At 47.1% G+C, this 20,807-nt stretch overlaps 2 protein-coding genes across 2 annotated transcripts in view; one reads left to right on the plus strand and one right to left on the minus strand.

Annotated features, from left to right (window-relative positions):
• Nucleotides 1–1,500: 1,500 nt before the first annotated feature.
• On the plus strand, nucleotides 1,501–12,730 carry GGA3 (golgi-associated, gamma adaptin ear containing, ARF binding protein 3). The gene is given in 16 exon segments (XM_009878670.1): nucleotides 1,501–1,579; nucleotides 2,037–2,112; nucleotides 2,629–2,727; nucleotides 3,527–3,650; nucleotides 4,592–4,695; nucleotides 5,210–5,290; nucleotides 5,892–6,029; nucleotides 6,274–6,355; nucleotides 6,804–6,920; nucleotides 7,918–8,187; nucleotides 8,800–8,867; nucleotides 9,258–9,579; nucleotides 10,143–10,367; nucleotides 10,551–10,738; nucleotides 10,843–10,953; nucleotides 12,097–12,730. Coding segments are annotated over 14 exon segments (2,025 nt in total). The 5' UTR covers nucleotides 1,501–1,579; nucleotides 2,037–2,112; nucleotides 2,629–2,643; the 3' UTR covers nucleotides 12,208–12,730.
• Nucleotides 12,731–14,817: 2,087 nt separating this feature from the next.
• The window catches only part of NUP85 (nucleoporin 85kDa), a gene marked incomplete at its 5' end in the record, with an annotated part of 10,760 nt that continues 4,770 nt past the window's right edge, over nucleotides 14,818–20,807 (minus strand). Inside the window, 7 exons of the mRNA XM_009878671.1 lie at nucleotides 14,818–15,003; nucleotides 15,591–15,680; nucleotides 16,290–16,441; nucleotides 18,012–18,112; nucleotides 19,192–19,309; nucleotides 19,401–19,552; nucleotides 20,014–20,079. Of these exons, the coding sequence (XP_009876973.1) occupies nucleotides 14,905–15,003; nucleotides 15,591–15,680; nucleotides 16,290–16,441; nucleotides 18,012–18,112; nucleotides 19,192–19,309; nucleotides 19,401–19,552; nucleotides 20,014–20,079 (778 nt within the window). The remainder of the gene's footprint in view (nucleotides 15,004–15,590; nucleotides 15,681–16,289; nucleotides 16,442–18,011; nucleotides 18,113–19,191; nucleotides 19,310–19,400; nucleotides 19,553–20,013; nucleotides 20,080–20,807) is intronic.

Consider the following 20,807-nt stretch of genomic DNA (forward strand, 5'->3'; position numbering starts at 1 on the left):
TCATAAGGTGTAAGTGCTGCGTATGTGTCGAACAGTTGCTTGGCTCTGCAGCAGCTGCGTTTTAAACAAAGCCTCCCTTGAATCTGTCGAGTTCAAAAAGCCTCTCAGTAGCTTAACTCGTACAATAAAATGGGATCCTCCCTGGCTGCCTCCGTCTGCTTATCCGGGGTCCCGTGACAGCCGGCAGCAGGCAGAGGGTCCCCTCTGCGGTGGTGATCTGTGGAGCCATTTACAGAATGGCTTTACAAGGGTCCTTCCGTGAGGAGGAAAATACGACCAAACCTTGTGGCACTGTCACAGCAGGGGGACTTGGGCGCGCTGTGAAAGTCAGGTTTTGGAGTGATGTCTGCCAGCTGGTTCTATCTGCCTCTGGGCAGACAGAAGGATATATATGTTAATGGTGTAAAAATAGGACACTTTGTGATGTGTTTATTTTGTTTTGCTTCCGTCTGTGATGAAAGTACAGGGATGTGTGCTAGGTGTTTTTGTTGTTCTTTATCCCCTGCTCTGTACTATGTGGCTAAGCAATATTTTCCTTTCTGTATCACTTTCCATTGCATTAAAATTTGGAGGAAAGCTTCCTAAATGCCAGCTCTTAGCTATATAGCTACAGTGTGGTGTTCCTTCCCTTACAGACAGAAAAATCATCGTGTCCAGTCATCATGGCTGGAAAATTAGGTTAAGGCAGGAATCTTTGTGTACTGTAACTCCATCAGAGTTAGGTAGATTACATGGAGAAGATGCATTCATAACAAAAAATATGCTGATAGCCTTGCTGTTCTGCAGTCAGTGCAATAAGTGAGGCCCTGGTACCCAAGGGAGGATCCTTGGGGAGCCTGAAGTGGCCCAGTCAGTCGGGCATCTGCCTCTTGGTTTGAGCACATAGGGTTTGAATTCCTGCTCAGGTACAGGCTGTGGTGTTTATTACCTGCAAAAACAATTCAGTGTATAATAATAAATTCCAGTCTGTAATTCCCAGGAGAAATGGTAGGGCATCTAACAAATCAGCTGGCACTCTGTGAACAAGTGTTAGTGCTGACTGACTTGTATTAAACATCTGATGATCCAGCCCTTACTTCTGCAGAACTCCTAGGGAATGCAAAAATCATTTCCTCTATAGAAAGTGTGAGGGTTTGAGCCTTTAAAGAGTTTAGTGCTGTAGCCAAATAGAAAGAGAGAGCATTTCAGGCAGAGGGAAGCTGTGGGAGCTCAAATATTTTATCTTGTACTCTCGTTCAGAGTGTGGAAGTAGCGTGTTTCTAAGTACTGGAGATCTGGCACCTGTTTTTTTGGAAAGTGGCGATTCTTGCTGGATACTTGGATGTCTCAACTTGGACACACCCTTTTCCCTGAACAGACATACTATGTGTGAACTTTTCTCCTTTTTTTAAGAATTGGATACAGATATCAAAAGCTTTTCTCTAGGAAATGTGTGAGCTTTTATACTGTTTCTTTTGCTTGACTGGTAATATATTCTCAAAAAAAATACCAAAGATAAAGCCACTAACCCATCTAACAGGCAAGAAGACTGGGAGTATATCATCGGATTCTGTGACCAGATCAACAAAGAACTTGAAGGGTGGGTGTCCCAAGCTGTTCTAGAGTTAATAAATCAACATTCACAGTTTAAAATGCATCATTTGTTCATCAAACTTCCATGTTTTCTTTTATATAAACTGATACTGCAAGGAAGATGTGTTTTCTTCTGGAAAGAGGAAACTGATGCAAGAGAAATGAAGTGATTTCCTGGGCTGGTGACTGTACTGGGAGTTGTTTGGCCTCTCCCAAGCAGGAATCTGGAATTGCTGGCTCAGACTACCAGCCCTGCCGTCCTTTTTTGTGTGCAAACACCCAGGTTTACAAAGATGCCTTGAACATTTCTTGTTAGCCTTTGTACACTGATGGAAAGATGAAAAGTGCTAAATGGCGTTTCCTTTTAAACATTAAACATTTAAACAGTAGAATGTGTAGAAGTCTGAAAAAATCTCCAGTGTCTTCTCCTGATTTGTCCGTCATGGAGATCTGCTTTGTTTCAGGCCGCAGATAGCTGTGAGACTTCTGGCTCATAAAATCCAGTCGCCACAGGAATGGGAGGCAGTCCAAGCCTTGACAGTAGGTAGTCCTTACCCCTCCTCTTCAGTCCAGTTGTACATCATTTTACGTCGTCTGCGCGGAGTACGGGGGCGCAGTGTGTGTCAGTGGGGTTAGCTGGGGCCAGTTCTGGGGCTGAGGTGCCCCAATTCCCATCTGCTCAGGTGAAGCGCCACTGAGAGGGAGCTCAGTGGCGTAACTGAAGTGTCCAGGTCGCTCTGTAGCGATAGAGCAGTCTGAAAGAACTGGCTCAGTCCCAGCTGCTTTCTTTTGTTATTTTTGGGTAAGATTTGTGTTCATTGTTCTGAGACCTAACGGTGAGATCACTGACCTACGGGTACGTGGCAGAGGGAGGGAGATGAGCCCGTTGGAATGTATCAGCCCTAAAGACGAGAGGCTCATGGCAGTATCACAGAGCAGCAATATGTGTCTCGCTGACAGGGGTCCTTCAGTTCCCCCATAAGCAGAACCCAGAGATACTGTTATTGAGGAGTTTCGGTGTCTGTTTCAGCCCCTGTTTTTGTTACTTGAATGCAGGTGCTGGAAGCTTGTATGAAGAATTGTGGGAGAAGATTTCATAATGAAGTAGGGAAGTTTCGCTTTTTAAACGAGTTAATAAAAGTTGTGTCTCCAAAGGTTAGTCCCCGAGCTTTATGGCTGTATTTACTTTTGTTTGGCCTCCATAAGCTACAGACAACATCAAGAACGTTTGCAGTGCTCTGTCTGGCTCGTTGCATTTATTAGCCTGTATTCAAGAGGATTTGCTGGCAAAGCGTTTGTTTTTGTCTTTTTTAACACTCTGCTTCATGTTTTTCTCAGTAAGTTGTACTTATTTGCCATCAGTACATAGACTGTACTGCTCTGATACTTCGTGTCACTCAAGGGCTTCTAAAGCTTGGGCTGTGGTTTTTTTCAAAACAAGCACAACTCCAGCATCGGTGGAAGGGAGGTGTGATGCAGAGGTTAGACCAAGAGGCTTGAAAACATGCTGTGGAGTTTTAGTCCTCGTTCTGCTACCAGTGCTGTGTAGAGTGTTCCTGGCTAAGTCCCTTAAAATTTATGATCAGTTTAACGTGGTAAAAAGTAGACAGAGGCACCCCATGGCATGATTGATGCAGTAAATTATTCCCAGATTTCTTCCCATAAGACGGGGGAAGAGTGGATTATCTGTGTTTCTGTAGTTTTTTTAAGTAGCAAAATAGTGAAACCAACAGCATAGCTGCTTTTTGCTGAAGGCAATCACAAAGCTTCTCTTCACTGCTATTTCAAATGGATTAAAGGAGCATTTATTCCTCTTAATAAGATATATCTTAGATCATCCTGGAACCTGGATTATACACCTTTTAATGTATATCACTGAACTTGATTCTCTGGGCTTTATTTTTAAAAAGAAATTAAGAATATGCAGAATTTACATCTGTTTTTCCACTCTTAGTACCTCGGAGACCGAGTCTCGGAGAAGGTGAAGACCAAAGTCATTGAGTTGCTGTATAGCTGGACAGTGGCATTGCCAGAAGAATCCAAAATCAAGGATGCCTACTACATGCTGAAGCGACAAGGTAGGAAGTCAGCTGCTCGCTCACACATTCTCTCCAGCCTGTGATTTAAGCAGGAGTGTCACAAAATATGTGGCTTCTAATTACCTGGGGTCAAGACGAGCCCTGAGGAGAGGTAGAACAAGAGAAAATTTCCTGAAAAGCTTTGTATTACATTTAAATGCTTTGGGCTGGGCTGGGTTTTTTTGAGCTGGATTAGTTAAACGCCATACAAATACCTTTGTTTTGGTTTGGAGGACCTTTTTTTGATGTTTTCTGGAACTCCTTATTTAAATGACTTAAACAAGTCTAATTTAAAGTGCAGTAAAAGCCTCCATGTAGCCTTTTGTGTTCTTAACTAGATTGCTTTACAATTGTACATTTAGTTCAACTGATACAAATTTCTTGTGTAGGCACAGTGCAAAAGCTCAGCTGAGAAGCTTGCAGCTTCAACACGAGAAAAATTGGTTCCAGGAAGGCTCTTGAGGTAGAGCACAAACCTAAGGGTTTGACAATGGAACAAGCAGGGAGCTTATTAGCTCTTTCCCTGCTCGTCGCCCCATTTTGTGTTGCTGTCTGCTTTCCTGCTCAGCGTATTTATGCAAACAAATGTCATGCCCTTGCGTTTGCACAATGCTGGGTTGTCTGGGGCTTCGCCGAGTGGTTCAGCCGCTAAAGTGAAACGAGGAGAGACAAGTAGTGGAGAGCCATTGGTTATACTGAGCTATCAGAGGAGCCATACGGACATGGCAGCACGTTTCTGGGGCCTTGGCCTTTATTGGAGGAAACTTTCTTTTTTTTTCTCACCTAGCGTGCTCAGTGGGTTTGATCCTGCCTCATTCATTTGAGCAGGACACTGGTCCCCAGGGGCAGAGCGACCGTGGGAGAGCAGCCTGGAGTAACTGGGTGTGCTGCCTGGTGTGACTGCTTGTGCAAACCCACATGGGTTCCCTTTCTGCTTTCAGGGATCGTTATGTTTGATCCTGTGATTCCCGCAGACAGAACCCTGATTCCTTCTCCACCGCCTCGTCCCAAAAACCCTGTGTTTGATGACGAGGAGAAATCCAAGGTACAGTGACGACTCGTGTCGTAATCGCTAATGGAAAATGGTTACTCAGTGCACGTTTAGAATAAGGAAGTACAAGAACTCTGCTTTTATTTTTGGGGTAGTGGTGGTGTGTACCTTCACAGAACCCATTGCTTTGTCCACCTACTTAACCTGAAGTTCCATTAAGGCCTTGTCTGTGTTACCATTATGAGGCTATTCCTGGTTAAGATCCTGTCCAGCTGTAGTGCCAGAAGGCAGAGAACGCTTCATGCACAGGCCAAAAACCACCATGTGGGGACAATAATTAGCTAGTGTCAGAAGTCATTGAGATTTCACAGTATATATCCCATGTAGAAGCAAGAATGCAGCAACTCACATAAAATATTAAACCATAAATTACTGCTGCTGAAGTCACTGTAACTATGGAGGCAGGGCTGTATCTCTTTTCCCCTGAATCATTTACTTAACTGCCTTTTGCTGCTTCCCTTTGCCAAAGGGTCTCTGTTTCCTGAATGTCCCCTGCTTGTCTTAACAGCTTCTAGCCAAACTACTGAAAAGCAAAAACCCAGAAGATTTACAAGAGGCCAACAAGCTTATAAAATCCATGGTAAAAGAGGTAAGAAGTTCCTGTAGGCTTGGTCTCAGCCAGCACTCTGCTTTCTGGGATTTAAGCAATTTGACTTCAAAACGATGGAGAGCTTTAGGATCATGTCAATGGCAGAAGCTGGGTTTTTCAGGCTCTAGGAGAATTGCGTTAGTATATTCCGTTGTTAAGTTGTAGGGATGGAATGAGACTGACCATCAGTGACATCCAGCCTTTTATTATTTTTTAAAACCTCTAACAGTGCTAACTTACATCGAGCCCCCATGGCCACTGGCGTAAAGGGGGTGCCGTGTGATGGCTTAGTAGGGCTCTGTGCGATATGAACGTGTTGTAATTTTGACTCCAGCTCTTAATTAGGATATGTTTGTATCACAAAAATTTGTCTACAGTTGGTGCCTCTGGTGGAGGCAGGGCAAAAAATATCGGGGTTTCTATCTTTTCAGAATGGTAGTGGAAAGATAATAAAATAAGCAAAGCTTCACATGAATGGAGGAGGGGTTTGTGTTTGTGGGGTTTTTTTTCCCTAGCTTAACTGTAAATAGACATGATTTGTGACACTGTGGACCTTTACAGGGAAACTCACTTTTTATGTCTGTGTTTTACACCCTTGAAGGATGAGGCTCGGATTCAGAAAGTGACAAAACGCATGCACACGCTGGAGGAAGTAAATAACAACGTGAAGTTGCTGAATGAGATGTTGGTTCATTACAGCAAAGACGACTCATCAGAGGCCGATAGGGAGCTCATGAAGGTGGGTCTGAGCAGCTCCTTATTCCCAGAAATCCTGCGGTCAGTCTCTTCTTACAGAATTGAATTTTGCAGAGAATTACAAACAGTGTGGTAAAATGGCTAAAAATGGTGCAAAACAACAGCAGTTGTTGGAAATTGCGGGAAAGACAATAACCATTGTTTTTCACACATTTCTCCAAATTATTCCAGCACATGCAAAGCCGAGCTATTACCCACTGATAATATGTCCTCATCTGTCTTCCCAGGAGCTCTATGAGAGGTGTGAAACGAAAAGACGGACATTATTCAAGCTGGCCAGTGAGACAGAGGATAATGACAGCAGTTTGGGTAAACTAAGCTGCACTTTTTTAATTGCTTTTGTGACCTGTGACTGTGCAAGGATTCAGCTACTGTAAAAATGCCTCTTCACTGTGGATGCACTTTGCTTTGAGCAAGCAGATAAAAGACAAGATCCGTGCCTCTTTATGCTTATCATTTAAATACAGACAAGGACTTGATAGTGGAGTTGGTGGTTAGAGAGGCTGGGGGCGATAACAGGGGATGCCTGCTGCTTTGGAAGGGGAGGGGAGTTGCTGTGGGGAGCAAAGCCTTGGACTCACTAGAAAGGTCAGGGTATTGCCTAGAGAAGCATAGCACAGACAGAGTAATGGAGCTCACAGCCAAATAATGATGTTTTTTCTTGCTGATTATTTAGTTGATAACTGAGTGTTCTCAGCATTAGTGAGAGCAAAGTGACTAAAGTCTTGGAGGTCGTTTTTGTCTTTCCTGCATGCAGGGGATATTCTGCAGGCCAGTGACAATTTATCCCGTGTGATAAATTCCTATAAGAAAATAATAGAGGGGCAAGTGATCAACGGTGAAGTGGATCTGCCTGTAATGTCGGTAGTGGAAGGTGAGTTCCTGGAAAGCCAACTGTTTGATTTTTGAATCCTGCAATTCTAAGCCTTTTGGACAGGGTTTCCTGTTAATTTTGGTAAAGTAAGCTATTGATGGTTCATGTCGCCAGCAGTTTGTGAATCAGAGGGGGACAAGACAGCTCCTAAGCGGTGGATAAACAGTTCTGGACATGAGCAACAGAGCTGCAACTTTGCATTTTCCATTGCTTGTTCCATGTTATTGAAGCCTTTGATAACATCAGTAGCAAACCTGCATCTGAGCAGTTTGTGTGGCTGGAAGTTCTCAGATGTTTTCCTCTCCACATCTGTCCTGTTTCTTAATGGTGACACACAAAGAGATGATTTTATCAAAAGCACAAGAGAGTGGGAGCCACGTCAGGGCTCTTGTTCCTGGCTTTGCTGGCAATTCCATTTGGGAATTTGGGCCAACTTTACACTTCAGCTTCCCCATGCAAAGCTCTGGACGTGTGCGTTTGTGTGGCAGAATTACCATTTGGAAATCTCTAAAACGTTTCTGCATGGAGGGCAGGGGAAGAATGCATAACGCTGCCTGACAGCGTCTTGCTGGAACAAGACTGCCTTAAATACAGAGATCCAGACAGCACCATTTTCCTCAGCTCTCTAGCTCTCTGGCAGCATTTGCTTACTGCAATTCTGTAGGATCCCCCGAGGTTTCATGTGAGCATGAACGATCTTTGAAAATATTATAAATTAATCTGGAAGAAGCACTGGGGAAGGAGCAGTGGTTGGAGCAGGTGTTGCTTTTCGTATAGAAATTTCCTTGAGTATCTGGGTTGATGTAAGTGGCTTGTGGACAGCAAATGGTTAGGTGGGAAGCATGTGGGCTTTCTCTGTTATAAAGAGCCGTAAGCCATGACTAAATGAGGATCCGTGTTACCTGAACCATCTCGCTGATAATTTCTTCTGTACGTTGGGTTAGCTCTGAGCCTTTTACCTTCTTTCCTAGTAGTGCTCTTCTCCTGTCCGCTGCAGGGAGTAACTCCACAAGTAATCTCAACACCCTCATCGACCTTGCTGGACTGGACGTCACCAGCACCCCGCCACCTCCAGTGCCACCCACCACCCTGACGCCAGCCCCCCCAGTAGCCCCAGCTCCAGCAGAAATCCCCATTCTCCCACCTCCTCCCCAGACATTCACGCAGCTGCGGAGCAGTTCCTCGAGCCACGTGGAAACCGCACCCACTCAGCAGAGCAACACGACCAACTCCCTCTCCTTGCTGGATGAGGAGCTTCTGTGCTTAGGTGAGAGACACCGAGGGGCCAGAAGAGGGCTGACAAAGGCGGCTCTTATTCCTTCGACATGAGTGTGAGGGCTGGCAGTGAGTGCAGCCTGCCTAAAAGGAGCATGAGATGCCTTTGGCTTCTAAAAAAAGCCCAGGGGACACTCCCTTGCGTCATCCTGAACGTAAGACTCTGGTCAGTGAGTCAGTATTAAAAACTCTGAGCTTCCCAGAGCAGCCTGCGAGTAAAGTCACTGCTGAGTGTAATTGCAGCGAGATCTCTGCGCATGCTGGATGTGCAGGCTGCAGTTCAGTACGGATTTCACCCCTGGCTTTGTGGCTGTGCTGAACAGGAAGGTGCCTTAGAGGGATTGTGTGTAGGAGCCTGCAGGATGCTTGCCTGTGGAGCCCAGGTGTGAGCTGTGGCAGACAATGCAAGTCAGGAAGGGTTAGAAGAGCTACATGTCAGCCTTTTTTCCTTATCATAGACTTGCAGCCCATTTCAGTCTTTCATCAGGTTCTTGGGCTCTAGCAGACCTGAATCAAGTAGTTTGATGGTACTGAAACAATTGCCAAGGGCTGACACCTCACTCATTTTCTCCTCCAGTCACCTCCTTGTTATTTTTCCTCTCAGGCCTGAATGACCCAGCCCCTGCAGCAGTGAAGGAGACATCAGAAAACAACCAGTGGAGCATGTTTGAGGTACAAAGAGGGGTCCTGGAGGAAGGGGAGGGAGGAGTTCTCACTGTGGGAGGTCTCAGGACACACTCTTTTCACCCTGGCGAAACGCAGGCAGAGGGGCAGCTGTTCCTTAGGGGAAGTCTGGCTCAGCCCTAAAATCTGGGATACCTGGGTCTAAGCAGAGTAGATATCCCTGCATCTGGCTTTCTCAGTTTCCCATCTGTCCCCCATGATGTTAGCACTTCCTTTGCTTAAATTACAGATCACATGTAGTCCTGACATAGGCCACAGACTTTGCTGCTTGCCACCCAGCACCTGGTTTTGCGGTAAATCTCTCTCCCTCTGTAACAGTGCCGCCTCTGCCACAGGGGGTGGCAGTGAGTTAGAGCACCTACTTGTCCTCTCTTTCAGAATGACCAGCTGGACCTGGATTTCTTTAATCCGAAGATGGTGACCGTTGCTTGCAACCCTGCAGGGAACCCTCTTCTCCATCACACGTCACAGACCACGTGCGGAACATCAGTGACGCTGCCCTCTGCTTTCGCAGCCTCTCAGACTGCTCCCAGCATCCCAGCACCAAGCTCAGCACCGTTTGTGTTCTCTGCTGGACCAGCTGCCCCTGCAGGGCCTCCTAACACTGTTCCAGCTGCTCCTGGGTACTTCAGCTCTTCTGTGGGGAGCAATGTGTCACATAAGATGGATGCATTGGGACAACTCCTTGAAGAAGCCAAAGGGTAACTAGAAATCCTGGACCTTGCTGTGTCTCTGCAGTTAGGCAGCCAAGCTTGTTGAGGCATCGGGTTCAGAGGCAGGTTTTCAATTCTAATTTGGGAGAAATGTTGGGATTGGGATTTTTCTTCTCAGCGGGTTTCAGTTTGCAAACTAATACAAGGGTCCCACCTTGGTGAGCGGAAGGCAAGCACTGCAAGGTGGAGCACAACACCTGCGGTGTCACCTGGTACAAACGCACGGTGTGAAGTTGAATAGCCTGCGAAGGGACAGCAGCATTTACCTGTCTTAGCCTTGCCTGTCTTCACCGAGGTGGGGCTGCGCTTTCTTCTTGACTTAGAGAAGTGATGCCTGATCCTACCACCAGCGCTTCCCTTGTAGCTCTCCTTACATGAGACTGCACTGAGCTGCAGGCTCCAGTCTGGCTTCAAGCCTCTGCCTTGTCCTCGTGATCTGCTGTTATCGCTGGTTTGTGGTGAAATGTCTGCTTCACTTTGGGCGACATTTCCCATGTTTTTTCTGTCTCTCTTGCAGGACTGCCACCCAAGGCATGACAACACCCTCAGTTTTCCCTGGGGTTACTTTGCCAACCACTGTCACCTCTGCGCCGTTAATAGCGCCTACCAGCCACTGCCCCGGGAGCCCCTCCAGCTCCTTTCCCAAGCAGCTGCACTGCTGGCTCAGGAAGTCCTCTCTTCCAGCAGGCAGTGTTCCAGCAGCAGGGTAGTCCCATGAAAGCACCTGAAATTTCTTTGGCCAATGTCCATGTTCCCTTGGAATCCATTAAACCCAGTAAGTATCCCAGGTTTTTTACCTTTCTCTGAACGTTTTTTTAAAACCAAAGCTTCTTGACAAAGCTTATGAAGTAGAGAGAAAGCATGAGATGTCCCAGCTGAACAGTCAGGTCACCTAATGCTGCTGCAGGTCATCTTCTGCAGCACAAACCTGCACCCCCTCCCCTTCTCTCTGCGGCAGGCAGTGCCCTCCCCGCGACAGCCTATGACAAGAACGGGCTTTATGACAAGTACGCCTTCCGGAACCTCCTGCACTTTGCCAGGGAGTGCCCGCCGGGAAGGTCGGACGTGCTTGTCGTGGTGGTCTCGATGCTGAACACGGCACCACTTCCTGTGAAGAACATCGTGCTGCAGGCTGCTGTGCCAAAGGTAGGCCTGCGCAGCTCAGACCCAGCTCTTCCACCCTGGGAACATGAAACTGTGCCCAAGATGGGAGATAATCCCTGAGGTTCCACTTTCTTTTTCGTTTACAGTCCATGAAAGTGAAGTTGCAACCACCCTCTGGCACGGAGCTGTCTCCATTCAATCCCATCCAGCCACCTGCTGCCATCACCCAAGTCATGCTGCTGGCAAATCCCATGAAGGTGAGAGGAGTAGATCATTGTGGAATGAGGTTTATCCTGTCCTTTTCAGACAGGCTTGATGTAAGCCGAATTCAGTGAGGGGGTGAGCAGATACAACTGCTTATTCCTAACTTGCCCTCCAGAGATGGTCACTGTGTGATGATGGTGTTCCAGTTCAGGGTGAGAGGGAGGCTCTGCATAGTCTTGTTGCCCAACACTTTGTCAGCAAGGGAGGGTACAAGGAGAACCCATACGTCTGTCCCAGCAAAAGAGCAGCAGTTGTACAAAGCTCAGCTTCAGAAGGCAGCCGTCGGCTGTATCAGGAGCTTGTCTGGCCGCCCTGTGCACCGGCAGTGCCTGGCTTTGGTGGTAACTTGATTGATGTCAAATTAGCTGGTGCTGTAGAAATACTTTGGCTACAGCCTGATGGACCTGAACCAACAAACAAGTGTCAGGTCATGTCTGGTCCGTTACTGGCTGTGACCAGTGAAATAACGTGGTTAATGCTTTCTTTTCTGAGCAGCTGTTCTTCCTTGCTGGAGTTGCTCGTTTGAGTAGCCTGCTCCATAAAGCTCCAAGCTGTAAGCTGCAGTAGTTTCTAATTAGTCAACAATTCTAGATGTTACTATTTGAGAATTAGTGTCAGCTGAAAGCTCTGAGATTCAAAAGGCTGAAAGAAAAGTTTGGTGGATTGTCAAAAAGCTTTATGAGGTACATGGAGATCCTCTGATCGAAGGACTGATTCCATTTCGTGCTTACTGCTTCACTGGGAGTTTTGCAGAGTGGGAGCTTTTGTTTTTCTCCACATGATGAGGAATTTAACTTTGAATGCGTTGAACTATACCAGCAGCGTTCTTCAGGCTCGCTGCAGAGCAGCTAAGCGATGGGTGCTGACCACATGTGTGCGAACTGTTACCACAGGTCCTTCCTGCTTTCCTCCTGCTGTTCTGTGCTAAGGAGTAACACTTCTGTGGTACAAGAACTGTAAACAGCTCGGGTTTGCTGAGTAGCTGAACTGCTCCGTGAACTTAACCTTGTCTCTTTTCCACCGTGCTCGTGCAAGAGAAGTCTTGTGCTCTCTGTAGAGCTGTAACGGCAGGATGTTTTGTTCGGGAGCAACTGGGGCCCTTCTCATGTTGCTCTTGGGTTTTGTCTCTCCTGCAGGAGAAAGTGAGGCTGAGGTACAGACTGACCTTCACCCTGGGAGACCAGCCCAGCACAGAGATTGGCGAAGTGGATCAGTTTCCCCCAGTAGATCAGTGGGGGAATCTATGACCTTAGGACACTGCCAGAGACTCTGTGACAGGACCAGGAAAGGATCCCGCGGGACTGGAATGAATGTGACGTGGGCAGGGACACACGTGCTATCCACTGGTGATGTTCAGCTTTGTTTACATGTCCTGACCACTCCGCTTGTAGCTTTAGTCCAGAATGTTTTGCCCCACATTGAGGGGGTCCTGGAACATTTATGCCAAGCATGAACCGAGCGGCAGCTGGTAACAGGCAGTGCTGGCTGCTTTTACCTTGACCTCTGGGTGAGTCTGGTTCTATCTTCCGCTCTATTAAACTTGAAGTTACTGTATTTTGAAGGGAGACCTGTCAGCAGAAGGGGATTTAGTTGGCTTGTTCCTGAACTGCTGTCCAGAGATACCTACAGGCTGGTGGGGTGATGATGCCACCGTGAGCTTCCTCAGTGCAGAGCCCTTACCCACGCCCTCCCTCAGACTGTTACCTCCTCAGTGCAAGGCCGGACCCGCTAAGCATGTAGAGCAATAACGCTGGCTCCGTGAGGGAATGCTTGTTTGTCACACTGAGATGGCACTTAGCTCCCTTCCTCCCCCTCCACTGCTTCGTTCCCGATGGCCGATGTGAGCAAACCCTCGCTCCGTGTTGTGCGACACTGCTGTATCTTTACTTGTTATATTTATTTTATGCTGCTGGCTGCCTCCCTGTTGTATCTGTTTCGGGCAGCTGGGGCTGAGATTTTTATGCAAACGGGTAACCTGGTTATTTTCCTGCCTTCGTCGCATTCCATAGCGTGGGGAAAAGAGGAGATGTTTGGTGAGGAGGTAAACAGGGCTGGAGAGGAGCGGTCGGTATTGGTGGAGGACAGCGCCTGGAGTGCAGAAGTGTCTTTACAATCACTAATCAGGTGCAGCGGCTGAGCCCAGGAATAAGGAGAGATGCCTCTCGCATCCCCTTGTGCAGGCAGTATTATATTCTAGTTGAATACTGTGTTTTATTGAGATGAGTACAATGGAATTCAAGCTGTAAATAATAGAGCTGTGGGGTATCTAAATAGAAGCAAGCAGTGAAAGGAAAGGAGGCTCCACGGGGTTGTGATGATGCATGTGCTGGGTTTAAGGCCCTGTTCCATTTGTTCCCCGTATTAAGTGGCCAAGTGCAATTGTCTACACGAGGGAGAAAGTATTTGTTGCTGGACGCCAGCGTTCTGCGCTAGCGGGGGGGCAGAAGAGCTGACCTGACTCCTCTAGCTACAGCCTCACAGAAACTGGGTTTAAATCGCCAAAACTTGGTTCCTTCTCCCTCTTGATTTCCCATCTCAAGCAGTGCCTCAGGTAGCTTTGAGACAGATTGTTTTAAATTAATGTGGGGGTTTTTAACATCCATTGACAAAAGTGGGTTCTTGGACGCTGAGCTCAGCATTTCTGGAGTGCTGTCAAGCCACAGCTCTTACCCAAACTGAGGGGGAGCAGACAGCTAAAGCGCTGAGAAAATCAGTGTGCAGGAGGAGATGCCTGCCTGTCGTAGGAAGGAAACTCCAGAGGAGAACATGCTGGTGGAATTATCGGCATCTGTAAAACCCGTTATTGCCAATGGGAGTCATTCGTAGTCGAATTTTCTTTACTGTGTTAGAAAGGAAAAATCACTAGAAGGGGAAAAACTCAGTGATCTGAAGGCCAGGGCCCTGCCTGAGAGGGCTCCAGGCAGTTGTAGAAGCCCCGGAAGGTGGAATCAAAGCTTGGCCAAGGAACTTGTTGTGAACTCTTGGTGTGAAGCTTAGGAAGAGCGCAGCCTTGGCAGCAACCTGATGTAGAGGGCAGGTGAGAGGGATGAGTACGTTGTCTGGACCCTTAAAGAAAGTGGTTTTAAATCACTGGGTTGGGGTAGGGGACAAGGAGAGAATTCTTTCTGCCTCAGACATGTTCTTGCCAGCACTTTAGACACAGTAGGCGTGGGGGCAGTGCTCGGGTCACGGCAGCGTGTCCTGGGGAAGCAGGTTTCACTGCTTCAGATGCCTACACGTGAATCTCACTGTGACTTTGAGGTCAGAGGAGCACAAGTGCTTTCTCGGTGTTAACAGCGGCGCGATGCCCGCACCGCACAGCAGAATGGAGGGATGCCATAGTCTTGCTGCGTGGAAATGCATTGTTAAAAGCTTTGGAAATTAAACTATGAGTGTTCCTTGTCTGTAGCGTGAGGTTCCTGCTTCATACTGAACAGCCGTAACTGTACATACATCTCAAACGCATTTATTCTGCTGCATGTTAAATAAATCGTTTTCCCTACTTTGCTCTGTGGGTGGCCCTGACTGACTGCTCCTGGAGCAGGGCGTTGCTTCCAGAAATCCTAAAACTCAACCTGTCGTCTCAAGACCATCCCAGCTAACTGGAAAGAGAGAAGTTGCTGTTTTGCAAAACCCTGGTGGGCTTCATTTCAGCTCTGGGTATTAGAGGCAAAGCAAATAATAAATCCAAGGCAATGCCACCCTTGGTAACGAGGGTTATTTCGCCAGGGGAGGGTTGCTGAACCACACTGGAACAAGTAACCTTAGAGTTTTGATTCAGTTCCTTCTTAAAAAGTTACATTTATGTTTTTTTAAAGTTACACCTATGAAAGGCAAGAAGAATTCAGCACGCAATATGCAAAACAAGACATTTATTCTTAGAAAAGCAGTCAGGTTTATGTACAGTGAGCCACAAAGGAAGAGTAAAATCAGTACTGCCATCTTCACGATCCCTCCAACGTGCCTTCTTTGACGATGACTCGTGCAAGATTTCGTGCAAGAGCAAGTCTCAGCATTTCCACTTTCATCGTCTCGACATCGTCCTAAAAGCGAGCAGAGGCTGGGTTAGGCTGCTGCAGGCAGTAACAGGCTGGGGACGGGTTCTCTCTCTGGGTTTTGGAAAGCAGGATGCTGGGCATTAAGAGGGAGCGTACGCGCACATTTACCTGTTACAGGGACCTCCTGAGAAGAGCAAAAGTTAAATTTCCTACTTTTAAACCAACACAAGACAGCAAGCCAAGCCCTTTCTTTTTCTGGCAGCTGCAGAGGGCTGCATGTGTAGCAAAGGGCTCCGTCCTGCGCCTGGAACGCTTCGTGGCTTGAGCTGTTATATGGCAGCATCTCAGCTTTTCGTTGCCCATGTAATTTGCAGTTATTTATTTTGGAAAAGCATCACAGCCCAATCCAAATCGGCAGAACAGTGAGTGGAAGTTCTGCACTGGTTTTGTGTATGCTTAAATATCTCGATGCGTCATTTGGCTGGCCTTTAAAATTACGTGTACCAGCCTCGGAAACTCAGGCTCCTCCTCTTTTCTGCCCCCCCTCCAGGAATATAAATTTAGTGTCTGCCTTCCCTGACCCTCCCCACAGCCCCACCAATTCTGTATCCAATTGTCCTCAAAACAAGAGCTACCTGGATTTTCTGCTTGTCTGACTTCCCTGCTGTCAGGTCTTCCAGGCATCGCATCAACTCGTAAGTCTGCTCTGATGAAAATACCACCTGTGGAAATGAAAGTATTTACTGAAAACAATCAAGTGGAAGGACATTGCACAGTCTGAGAGGGCAACTCAACTGAGAGGAAGGGAACACTCCTCATGCTCCCACAAATCCTTTCTGACTCTTTAAATCAGAAGATAAGCTGATAATTCAGGCTGAAGTGACTTTGGGAGGTCTCTAGTGCCACCTCCTGCGCAAAGCAGGGCCAGCTGCGAGGTCAGAGCGGGTACTCTGGGCTTCATCCTGTCCTGGGTCTGTAATTGCTAAACTGTCATTTTCTTGATGCATCTTAAAGCAAAAATTGGGCTTAGAAGAAGGAAGCACATGAGAAAAAGCTTCATTCCCAGTGCACGCAGTGAGTAACTCATCAGCAATTACGTATTCCACTGCTGTTTCCTAAAAGCAGGGAAGTTAAGAGTTGCGTTATCCTAGCCTGGATATCCCCTGCGTTCCCGCTGAGGGGCGCTGGGACAGCCCTGCGGTCCTGCAACTGCCACCAATGGTGCCTTTGCACTGGAGGTGCAAGTTCTGGCCTGGGGGCACAAAGGGGGTCACTGCTTGGAGATACCTTGTCAGGAAGAAAAGGGGGTGGGGGCTCTCTGTGGCGCTCACCTCTTTCTGCTCCAGCAGGGGAAGGGCATCTGTCAGCAGGGTCATCCAGAAGGAGCACGGAGCAATGTGAGCCGTCATCAACATCAAAAGCAACCTGGCAGCTTCGGAGAACCGCTTCTCCCCGTACAGCCGGTGGAACTCTCGGTACTTGCCTACACACGGGTGTTGGTGAAGGGTAAAAGGCGTCAGTGTCTGCCAGACCCACTCAGGCCCGGGGTAGGGGATGCTGGGGGGACTGGCTGCTCCCGTGAAGCTGTGGCAGAGCTCCCCCCACCCAAACTGAGTCTTCAGAGCAGGTTGAGTCTGGGGGAATTGGCATCGTGAGCATGAAGAAAGGTTAAAATAGAGGCTGGCTGAAAAGCAGCTGAAAACCTGTTACCATTGTTGCTAAGGTTAACTGAACCAGGCAGTGCACTAACTGCCTGGTGCAGGGTAAGCAAGTGGCTTAGAGAGGCTGGTCACGTCTGCAAAAATCAGCAACAGGAGGGTGAGTGTTCTTTTGGGTATCACAAGGTATCGGCGGGGCGTGAAACCCTTCGCTGTCTTCCTGACTGTTCAAACAGAAACCGAAGAGTTAGTCAGATCGACACCCAGCACGTGAGAACTGGCTGAGAATGAGAGTTTTATTCCACTGCCTTGTTTGTATCCACTGAACTATCGAAATACTGCAAGTCGTGGTCCCCAGTTCAGATTCACCTTTGACTAATGCCTGAACTCAGGACAGACACATGTGAAAGTTGTTCAGCACAAGTACACCTGGTGTTCCTGAAATCCCCAACGGAAAACGAAGCAGGCATGTTTTCAGGCCTTGCAGAGTTTTTTTCTAAAACGCAGGAAGACACTGGGCACACAGACACAGGAGGGGTTACTAGTTCGGTAAGCCACAGCCAGCACCTAGCATTAACTTAGGAAAAAGTTTAAATGAAGGATATTTCTGGTTTTGCAAGCTTGGACCAAAGAGGAACAGAAGAAATTCAGGATCACCTTTGCTGTAGTGTTGGTATCAGCCAGAAGGGAGTCAGTCCAACTGCCAACAGCTATTCCAAATTCCTGTTCGATTTTGGCCCCAGGAACTGGGGTTTTAACTACCACAGCTCCACAGAGAGGTGCATTTTAGCTCTATTTCCTGTCTCAGTCTGTTAATTGAAGGCCCCAGAGCAGGTGCGAGTAGCCCAGCCCACACTTGTGCCAGCCAGGCCAGGAGAAGGAAGCCGCGGTACGTGAAGGAAACGGGCTGGAGGCCCTCCCTGGGTACTCAGCACAATCACTACAGCGAAAGGGGAGATCTTTCATTTGAGCAAGCTTGAAATTGGCCAACAAAAAGATGTTGAGATTTTGGATAACTTTATGAAGTTAGTAAAATTATCACCCTGTCAAAATAACTTAAATCAGTGTTTACTCTTCTAAGGAAGCTCCCTAAGGTCTTCCAGATTGCGTTTGCTAATATTTGAGAGTCTCTCTAGTGATACAGTCTGGAAAAAGACTAAGAAAGGGGAAGTATGTACAAATGTCAGAATTGAAGACTCTCCTGCTCAGGGCAGTGCAGAACAGATGCCTCCTGTGGGTGCAGCTGTAGCAAGCAGGCTGCATCCCAAACCGCCTCCAGGCATTTGCTTTCCCTTCACCACTAGAGCAGGGTGTAGCCAGGTAGGGGAAATCGTTCTGTGGAGGTAACTGTGTTCTACGTAACAGACCAGAATGAAAACTGTAGATGCTTCTCACCGAGAAATGTGAGCCGGTCACTGAGCAGCATGGACGGTCCCAAATTATCAATGAGGTCCAAGTCAGAGAAGCAGCCCCTTTCACAGTAGTCCTTAAGGAACCTAGGGAGAAAGTAAAAACACCATAACAGCTTAGAGGGGAGAACACTGTCCCCGTTCATTTTGTATCTCCTATTCCCTTCCCTGAAAACTTTCCTGTACAGCTGAGTTCCACTTTAGTCAGCCTCCCGTGAGGCTTTCAGGAGACAACACGTTTCCCAGGAGTGGCCAATGAGCTGGTACAATGTGTGTTCAACAGATATTTAATCTGTTCTTCTAGATTTCGTGGTAGTTGAGATCTATTCTTTAAAAGGTGTAAGTGAAGGAGGGAGCACGGGAAGCTGAGGCTGGTGGATGTGTAAGTAATGCTCCCAGATCGTAACAAAAAAGCTCTAATTTTCTGCTGTGTAAAGACGTTGATAAGAAGCAGGAATATTTCTAAGAGCTTTTCATCTGTTTTGTTGCAGCCTTCATTATGCTGCCTTTTTTAGAGCTGCTTCCTGTGATGGTTTCTTTCACCTTCTGTTGAACTGTAATGATTCCCACCCCCTCAAAGACGAGTCGGAAAAAAAACCCAAACCAACACACAAACTCGTAAAACAGCAGTCTCTTACTACTCCCTTTTTTCACTGCTGGAGCTAAGAGTATTGCCTGGCCACCTACCCAAGTGTAATTTCAAAATTATACTCTAACTATGCAAAGAGATGGGAACCTGTCTATTTCCAATTAGGAAAAAAATACATGGCATGGATTGCTAGAGATTAAAAAGCACAATGGGAGTTGTGTGAGCTTTTGCCTAGGCCTAAGCAAAATGGTAGCATCCTCTTGGATTTTGTAACAGCCGTCCCACAGGTCAGATGCTGTGACAAGCTTACACAAAGCCAAGGACAGGATAGAACTGTGGGTTGCGATTTTTTTCAGAAATGGTGGCTTAAGTGGCTCCCACTGACTTGTTTGGAGACTGCACGCTGAACTAGAGCAGTTAGAAATAATCTGCTGAATGAAGCCCAGAAAGGGATTATCCTCCACCCAACTCAATTCCCCGGTTCACTGCGCAGCCCATCCAACAGCCGTACCGCTGCCAGCGGAAGGGCGACGTGTAAGGTAGAGATAGTGCCAACAGAAATGTTTCTCAGACTCACCGATCGGATATCAATGTAGCAAAAGCCGCATCCTTAGCTCTGATGCTCCACGACAGGGCAGAGCCCAAGCGATTGTTCCGCAGAGCCTTCATGGCCATGATTTTACAGATGCTACGGACTTAGTAGAAAACACAGGAGAGAGGGAAAGAATTCGTTTCAGTAGTTTCTCTTGTATCGCTGCAGAACAAGGAGATTTAGAAGTCAGTCACCTTGTTCATGCATCTGTCTCTGCTCGCAGATCCTCAGCACTTTGAGGGCCTTCTGTTCTGTGTTAAGGGGTATCCGCTCAATATGAAGCTCCAAGTACACCCTGCCGTACTCGGGGCAGTGGTCAAAGTAATCCACCCCCAGCTGCCACAGGCTGAGAGAGGGAAAAAACCAAAATCACCAAGCATTCCAACATGAATCTTAAGCACAGCAGTAAAGCCACAAAGAAAAGCTGAGTCTGCATTAAGAACTTAGCTATGCTTAGTATTCAGACTTAAAATGTCTTTTACTTTCTACCACGCACCAGGTGCCTACTACACACCTTTGGAACACCTGCAGCTCACAAGCTCTTCAGTGCAAATTGCCCTGTACCAAAAGAGCTGCGGTGGCAGAAATTCTATCCTCGTCAATACGCTTGATGGGTTCTAACAGACACCTTTTGTCTTTCATTCAGCAGAGGAAACCTGCAAGTGTTGTACCACCCCTAAGGGAACACCTTTGCTGCAACCCTGACATAGGCTTTTTTAAGTTTTGCCTTTTTACTTCGGTAACATGTAGTTGTTTGTTTTGGCTGCCTCGATGTTAGTCTATCCTCTGAGTTAAAAAAGTTGCTACCTGTGATGGGAGAAGAGTCCTGAGGCATACTCTAGCAGAAGGAATTCACGCATATTTGAACCAAAACTGGGGGAGAAGACAGAAAATAAACAGGCATTATTATTTGCATTTCACTGGAAAAAACTGCTGACTTACTTCTGATTCATGCAGCGTGTTTACTCATGGGCTCTCTTAGTAAGTTTTATACCTCAGGCCTAAGCATGCAGGTCAGCTTTCTCCTTGGGGAGCCCTGCCAAATATTTACAGCACTTAGCAAATAGAACTGGAAGTGCTTTAAGAAACTCAAAACTTCAGGGAATTCAGATAGCAAAATACAATTGCTCGAACTTAAAATTTATTCAGAACATGTAAGTACGGATTTAGATTAGTTTCTCACCATTCAAAAAATCACAAACATTCAGGCCCTTGATAAAATTGTATTTAAAAAAATAATCCAAACACTGCACTGAGGCACTGCTGAATGGCACGTCAAATTCCTCAGGTCAGCAACTGCTTCTCAGGGCATCTGGGCTGCCTGTACCACCACAGGCGCACACACATGCAGCACCTTTATTCTCCACCTTCTGTACATGGCCAAGATGTTCCTTTCCAACCAGGATCCACAGGCTGTTTCATAGAATCATAGAACAATTCAGGTTGGAAAAGACCCTTGGGATCATCAAGTCCAACCACTGACCCTGCACTACAAGGTCACCCCTAAACCATCTCACCCAACACCACATCTAAACGACACTTGAACACATCCAGCGATGGCGACTCAACCCCCTCCCTAGGCAGTCTGTTTCAGGGTCGGA

Source organism: Apaloderma vittatum, unplaced genomic scaffold, assembly GCF_000703405.1.
Source record: "Apaloderma vittatum isolate BGI_N311 unplaced genomic scaffold, ASM70340v1 scaffold31641, whole genome shotgun sequence".
NCBI lineage: Eukaryota > Metazoa > Chordata > Aves > Trogoniformes > Trogonidae > Apaloderma > Apaloderma vittatum.